Here is an 8,198-nt window from a genome sequence, read left to right on the forward strand (position 1 = left end):
ATTTAACAGCTGCGGTTGTATGTAAAAGCCTCTATGACGTTAAACATGTTGTATGGACTCAAAGCTAAGGCATAGTAGCACCAACATTGGTCAACTTTGGCGCCTATTTCCCACAACACTTCGTGGAAGAGGCTGCCTCCATGACTCGCAGGTAACTTCTATGAACTTGTACGTTTTATTATTCTGTTGCATGCCATCCCTGCCTGCATTTCTCACTCAATCTGTTCGCTCTCTCCTCCACAGTACACAGACGTGACCACCCGCAGAGACAGAGGGCTTATCACAGCAAAATAATAGTTAAATAATCTCTCCGGGCGATACATCACCACAAGATACAGAGAGTAGCTGAGCCCTTAACATAAACACTCCCTTTAAAGTGTTTATTACTGATAAATGTAGTCGAGTATGAATAACGCAACTGGCTTCATATAATAACAGATAACATTGGAGAAAATCTCAGGAAGTGGCCTAAGTCAAATACAAACAAAGGACGAGGATGGCTCCTGAGATCCAGGCAGTGGTGCATGCCACCCAAGCCTGGCTGCAGTCCTCCTGGCACGTCCAGGTGCCCTTTGCCTGGCTGGAAGCCTGCGTGGAGTGGCTGCAGGAAGAAGCAGGAGGCGCAGGTTGTCTGTCACAGCAGCAAATCAACCAACAGGTAGGCCGGATGTCTGGATGTGTCTGTGCAGCTGAATGCAAAGTGATCACAGTCTAGAGTTTGCTCAGTTGTGATATGATGTGTGACTTAAGTATGAGACTTGAGTGATGTGACAACAGGCGGTCGTATATGGAGGGGGAGATGATTACTCTGTCTCTGTTTTAAGATGGCTGTTGACGTCGTCCCAGTTGAAGCTTTAACTGGTTCTGGTGTTTACATACAGCTGATTATGTCTGTTTCCAGTATTCACTCAGTCTTCAGTTTAAGGTCCTTGCCGCTTCACCAATATAGTGTTCCCCATCGCTGTGCGGAGCTGAAATAATAAGTCAATCAACAGAAAAATGAATCTGCAATTTTCAAATATTCTTGACCGCTGAACGAACATGCAACACACAGAAAGCACAACTCATTGAACCTTTGAGCAGACGAGCATCAAAAGCGTAAGACCGTGCACGGCTCCACTACTGCCAGCTGAGAAGAGGAAGATCATGCTACAGTGGGTAGTCATCGGCATAGGTGGGTGATTTGAGGAGTGAAAGAACACCTCCTGGTCTGACAAATCCTGGCTTCTGTTGCAACATGCTGATAGCAGGGCAATTATTTTGTGTTAAACAGCATGGATTCGTCCCGGTTTCACCAGCTGGTGGTGGCGTCATGTGGGGTATGTTTTCCTCCATCATTGGTACGCCACAGTGTACCTAAATATCGTTGCTGAACAGCTCCATCCCTCCGTGGCCAAAGTCCATCTCGTCTTCTTCTTTTTCAGTAGATACTTGAGGAGGATAATGCTCAGTTTTTCAAGGCACGGATCAACTCCTGTTGGTTCCAGGAACATGAACATGATATCAGTTCACCGAAGTGGCCGACATGGTCGCTTGATCTCAACCAGGAAGTGCACTTGAACGATTATGGTTAGGATGTTCATATCATGAACAAGAGACCTACTTTTTAATAAGTTGATGGCCATTTATGTCATGGAAGTGAACGGAAGTAGTGAAGTATAAATATCTTGTCAAATACCTGATATTACAGAGTGTCATAAAATAAATCTTACAGTGGGGAATAAACTTGTGCCTCTCTGCATGACGTCACATTTTAGGCACTGGACCAGTGGCTGCTGACGGACCTCAGGGACCTGAGCTACTCTGTTCTCCCTGAAGGACTCTCTCAGGCCCAGAAGACTGAACTCAGCGGCACCTTCTGTGTCCAGGTACAGGCTTGTTGATCATAAATTTTACGCTGTATTTTTCATCTCATGTTTATTGTTGCATGTTGTCTTCGGGACAATGCCCGTTGATCAGTAGAAAATGATGTATTAGCCAGAGTTGGTCTAGAAGGCTAATAAAACCACCACGTTAGGTCTAAACAGCATGCCGAGGACAATATATGCAGCTGCAGCAGAACACAGGTGAGAAGGAGGGGGGGGGGGGGAATACAAATATCCCTTGTAATAAAAACACAAAGAAACTCATGTTACAGTGGAAATGGCAGTCCACATTGAGCAAAGAAATGAACAGAATATTTCCCATTGTGCAATGTAGCTGTCAGGGTATTATGCGCTTATTGAAGTTTGTGTTTGTTGTTGTGTTGGCTCTTTAAAAAATGTGGTTGACGGCATTTTTTGCTTAATAGTACAGCAGTCTAAATTATTCCCATTCACTTTATCATGATACCGTGGGGAAAAGATGATTGGAGTACAATAGAATCCATATTTTAACAAAGCACCACTAGATTTCAGTTTTCCATCGTATGGAAACTCAGCTGGAAACCCTGAGACAGAGTAATTAAATGTGAATTGGTTCCAAGGCTCAAAGATGAAAGCCACAAGATATCAAATAAGAAATTATCATGCACAGTTTGCATACATTGTTTTGTTATAAGACTGTAGTTTTTCATTTCACAAGATTTTCAATAGAAATTCTTACACACGGAAAAGGCAACGTAATCAAAGGTCCCACTTCTGTTTTAGGTTGACTCTCTGCTGGACATCAGTCAGCCTGCGTATGGTCAGATGCAGAAGTGGAGGGGCTCCGATTGTGCCAACGACGAGGTGTCTGCTGTCACACAGTTCACCCAGAGGCCCTGGGAAGCCAGACCAACCCGAATGCTACTATTGCAGGTCAGAGCCATTATTTGCCCTTATAAATACAATGCTAGTGTCCAGTACAATTCTACTCAATCAACTGTAAAACCATATTCTTTGAGCAGACCTTATCTTTGTGTTTGGTCGGGTAGAACAATGCAGAATTCAGCTTTTCTTCCTGACTGAATCAGAGTGGACAGGTACAATCAGTGGGAGCATATAAAAGAGTAAATTGCTGGAATATAAGGAGCAGACAGACTGTAATTTTCACCTTAAGTAATACACTTGTCTCTGCTCTATGGTTTCTCAAGAATAGTGCTGGTGTTGCTTAGAAACGTTGCAGTGGCTTTTTTCTTTTTCCTTTTCTTCTCCTGTTTCCGACGAGACCTGACGTCTCTCAGTTCTAGGAGTCATGGGCTGCAAAGACCCACAGCGGTTTAACATGCCGGTACACTTACATACGGTCAAACGGCAGGTTAATAAAGCGTTCGGATAAGCTTTTAGCAGCTTCGCTGGTTTTGGAAAGTTTTGCAGCGAAACAACCCACCACGGAAAATGCATAGAATTTCTTTTTTTTATGCCATTTGATCTTTGACTTTTAGAATTTCTAAGATATTTTCTAGAAACTGGTTTCCGGCTAGGGCAGCAATAATGTTTAACCCTCTGAGGTAATAGTTTGAGAATTTAAATCTGCAATAACTTCACAAAGATTTCAGTTGTTCCTGGTCAAATGCACAGTCTCTGTTGAACAGGTGACAGATGGAGTCCAGAGCTTGGAGGCCATGGAGTATCAGTCTGTCCCTGCACTCAGCACAGCTCTAAGGTTAACAATCAATCTGTCAAATATCGAACTGCATTGTGGTGTCTAACCACGTAAAGACCATGATTTTCTACTTCTTGCTTTGTTCATTTATTTTTCTACATCTTTCCAGCAAATGTGTCTTTAACAATTAAAATTAAGAATATGTTATGTTACTCTATAAAGGGAATGCTGTTATTTATTTGTATGTTAGATTAGATTTTGTGTGGAAATGTCAAGAAATCAGAAATGAATAAACATATTACTGCTTCGTCACTGCCAGTTTGATTTTACTGTCCCATATTTTTGAGATGTTTATTGTGATTGTTGGCTCTTGTAACCCTCAGGCCTGGCGTGAAGCTGCAGCTGCAAGGGCAGATGGTCTGCAGACTCGGGATGCTTCTGTTGAAGGCGTCCAACATCAAGGTTCTGGGTGGTGAAGTGGAGGACCTGGTGGAGAGGAATAACCAGGTACGCTGTTGGTTTCTCTCGTCTATCAAAAGCAGATTTAAGCCGATTGTGTTTTCTTAATTAGTTTTTTTCAAATTTGATGTGAATACTATTTGGTCCTAATCACCTTGTGATTCGTTTTTTATTTCATGCAACATTGAGAGTACACCTAGTTGTTATGCGGCAGTTACCGTTTATAGCTTCTAAAATCTAAAATACTAAATCCCAGCTGTTGTCATAAAGCAGTGTGTACCGGTTCAGTGGATTAATTCTACTCTGACAGGGCAAGGTGCTGTGTCGGACGCTGGGACTTCCTGAGGAGCAGCAACAGGGGGGAGCGGCCCCCCCGCCACCACTACAAGGTATATTCAATTCATTTAAACAATTTAGATTTTATATAAAATAAGGCCTGTTTAATTCAGAAGGAAAATGGAAGCCTTAATTCTTATCTTAAGCTCGGCATTTTAGAATTGAACGTAATCATGATGTTGTGCCTTGTTTGTTTTCTCTTCAGGAAACCAGGAAGTGGTGGACCTGGACCTGGAGCTGGATGATGCAGAGTTGTTGGCCAGTCTGGAGGCCCAGGAGCAGGAGGTGGAAAGGGTTCAGGCGGGGCCTGTTCCAGACAGCGGCTACGGGACGCTCAGTGAGACCTCCACTCAGTCCTCCAGAAGCTCCTCTATCAGGAGCCTCGTCTCGACAGCCTCATCCAGGTGGGTGGTTAACATTGACATTTTGATGTCGGAACGCCTCGGTGTTCACCACCGGGCAAATACGCCTTGACATTTTGAATTTTAGCATAATGTTTGTCTTCAGAAAGAATCCCAGCGTTTATCTTTCCTCTACTTTGAGAAGCATTTACCACTTAATGACTCTACTTCCTATAGACGGACACATTTTATATATGACTTCTGTCCTTTGCTGTCTTTATCTCTGCCTGCTGTCCTGTGAATTTCCTGCACAGACGGAAACAAATGAAAGTAAATTGCCACATAATTTGATCATTTTGATTTGAACGACAGAGGCAGTTGAGTACTTATGATTTAAAAACAACCTGTCTGGTGTCAAATTATTGAAAATTTACCAACTTCAGGCTTTAGTCAAAGATAAGACTTAACCGCTTTGAGTAATATCTGACTTATATCTTGATTCTCTTGTTTCTGTAGCTGTGGAATGTAGCGTAAAATGTTCCACAGTTGGATTTTTGGGGTATACCTCTGGCACATTGGGCCCAACAACACTGTTAAAAATACTTGCTGGTTTGAATCTATATTATTTCAGTCCAACATTTTTGGCGGGTCTCTTGCAGAAATGATGCCTCTGCCCGCTCTTACAGAAGTGGTTTGGCCCAGAGCAACAGAGGTGGTTCAGTCCATGGTCATCGCCACCGCAGCCAACAAGAGGAACCCGACCTCTCGATTCAACAGGAGAGCTCGGATCACAACATGGCAGTCGATGACTTTCTCGATGAGGACTTCGACAATCTTCCTCTGGACGAGTTGGACGGTGTGATTTTTCAACAAAGTGCCAATGCTACCACGCAGTCTGTCAGCAGTCACAGAGGCACAACACAGAGCAGCGACGGAACAACGGGAAATCCGAACAGGGCAACAAAAGCCCAAACCGCTCAGTTTGAGCAGCACACTTTGAATGGCTCTGGGTCACGGCTTGGTTCTAGCAATTCAAGATCCACCACACAGAAAAGAGACAATGAAGGCTGTGTTAAAGAAGCTACAGGACAGGTCTTGTCCCCAGCAGCAGCTCTCCAGCCATCGCGTGCGTTAGGCTGTGTTACTAATGATGAGAGTGATTTCATTGATGACGATATGGACGGCCTTCTGGCAGAGGTAGAAACCGGTTGGACCAGACAGTCGAATCAGCTCCCTATTCAACAAGAACCAAGTAGAGGCCGAGAGAGTTTCACCAACAAAACAGGAACTTCAGGCTCCAGTCACAGACTTACCAGCGACTTATCAAGAACTGCAACAGAGAGGTTTTCATTTGAGAGCTCTCACAACACACCTCAGGGGCACAATTATAACTCAAACAATGCAGCATTTGAATCCGTAAAAATAGACCGTCAGAGTGACAGCTCGGTCCCTGCCCTCACTCTGACATCTCCACCGTTTACATATTTGTGCCTGCTCGAGGAGATGACATCCAAACCACAACCTCACGCCGCAGAGATCCGAGTCAAAGCTTTCATTGTGACTCTCGTGGGGAAACTGAGCAGCAACAACGGCCTTTGGCGCGTCTGCGCCACAATATCCGATGGAACTGGCTACCTGGACGTGGAGCTGTCCGATGAGGTTTTGACGGGCCTGCTGGGCTTCTCGGTGGCTCTGAAGGCGGCTCTGAAGCGTGACCCAGCCCGGAGAGGTGAGCTGGACACCGGGATGAAGAGGTGTCAGGAAGAGCTGGTGGACATGTGCTGCGTTATGACCGTCGCGCTTCAACCAGACGGCAGAAAGGCTCTGGTGACCAAGGCGGACCGAGTCGATGAGAAAGTATTCCAGGAGCTGGAGCAGAGGCTGAGAGACGGGAGGAAATAGACAGAACGGGAGGAAACAGACAGAACGGGAGGAAACAGACAGAACGGGAGGAAACAGACAGAACGGGAGGAAATAGACAGAACGTGAGGAAACAGACAGAACGGGAGGAAATAGACAGAACGGGAGGAAACAGACAGAGGAGTGGTTGAGGTGAAGTGGGCGATAATGAGAAAATGACAGGCAGCGGAGGAGTATATTGCCTTAAAGCAGAGATGGGAAATTGCAAATATAAGCAGTGTGTTGCAATGCATCCCATCTGCTATATGTGACGGACATTCTGTCATTTGTCATCAAAGAATTTCATTCATCTATCCATAGAGCTATTTTCTGCTTGACACGCACTGCATCACTCCTATGCAAAGTGAACAGATCTTTAATATCTACATTTTCGGTTATCAACATATAAGTTCAAACTTTTCAATGTATGTGACATTAAACACTACTGTGAAGAGAAGAGTGCAGCATGTGAGATGAGAGCAGGGAATCGTGGGGAGAAAATAATTCGTGCTGTGAGTTCATTCAGGACATCCATTGCTTCTGACTGAGAAATGATTGAATATCAAGGGCAGCGTGGGTCTTTAATGAACTCCCCCCAGAGGAGACGAGAGGAAAGGGAGATAAAGGAGAGGACATGCTTTCTGATTATTTCTGTTCATTATAGAGCCTCATCTGTTTTTGTCTTTGATGAATAAACCCCAAATTAGTTGCCTTGCCTGTATTTACTGTATATTGAAATGACATTGTTCTGACGGTTTTACAATTTTCTCTCACTCTTTGACTATTAAAACATGCTTGAAGTAAGAGCTCGCTGCAAATTTTATATTTCCATTTCTCCTTGTCAAATGAGTATTTTATTCCCCAAGAATAACTGTAAAAACAATAACCGGACATAGTAGCAGTGTTTCATTTGGTTTGTAATAGCTTTATTAAACGCACCTTTGGGATATGCACACGTAATGGTCATTTAATGTATAGCTCTGCAATATTATCGTGTAGCTCGTCAGGGGTGTCAGAAATGTCTCTTGCAGATGAAACCTCTCAACAATTTGTAACTCAAATTGATTTGTGTCTTGTCTGCCATCGTACGATGTAATTAGGTGTCAAGTCTCACACTTCAATTGCCTCAGTGTGACAATGAGCGCGCTGAGGACACAGGCTAAGAAAGGCACGGCAGAGCATGTATGTTGGTACGTATGTGTGCGTCTGTGGGCTCATACGTGTTTGTTATTGTGTTACGGCTCTGTGTGCACTTCCATTCAGGGAGCGGGTCTCTGTTGATTACGGGCTAATCAGGTTGAACGTCTAAATCAGGGCCCTGCTATGCATGTCGATAACCTGTTATGTGCTAATGAGGGCTGATACGATGGAGAGGGGGAGCGCAGCATCCCATAGGGAGATACAAGTGGAATAAATATTGGGTGATGGAGTAAATGAAACATAACGGGAGTGTTGCCACAGGGATCCTGCAGTCAAACATCACTGCATACATAATGTGTATATTTAACTGGTAGTTAATGACAGGCGGCTTTATGGAGAGGCCGCTGCAGCTGTTTACACCTTTAACAAATTTATATGAGAAAATACATTTCCTGAATATGTGTTTACTTTGTTTATTTTTGTGTCGTGTTAACCAGGTGTATATTAAGTAAGGAAACA

The 8,198-nt window shown here is 43.9% G+C and overlaps 1 protein-coding gene across 1 annotated transcript; it reads left to right on the forward strand.

Annotated features, from left to right (window-relative positions):
• The first annotated feature begins 16 nt into the window (after positions 1 to 16).
• On the forward strand, positions 17 to 7,337 carry rmi1 (RMI1, RecQ mediated genome instability 1, homolog). Its single transcript, XM_079270981.1, has 9 exons — positions 17 to 151; positions 244 to 658; positions 1,758 to 1,868; positions 2,628 to 2,777; positions 3,494 to 3,564; positions 3,888 to 4,011; positions 4,274 to 4,352; positions 4,505 to 4,703; positions 5,300 to 7,337. The coding sequence occupies exons 2-9, from the start codon at positions 497 to 499 to the stop codon at positions 6,540 to 6,542; spliced, it is 2,139 nt and encodes a 712-aa protein (XP_079127107.1). The 5' UTR covers positions 17 to 151; positions 244 to 496; the 3' UTR covers positions 6,543 to 7,337.
• The last annotated feature ends 861 nt before the right edge of the window (positions 7,338 to 8,198 follow it).

The sequence above is a fragment of the Melanostigma gelatinosum genome (assembly GCF_949748355.1).
Source record: "Melanostigma gelatinosum genome assembly, chromosome: 6".
NCBI classification, from domain to species: Eukaryota; Metazoa; Chordata; class Actinopteri; order Perciformes; family Zoarcidae; genus Melanostigma; species Melanostigma gelatinosum.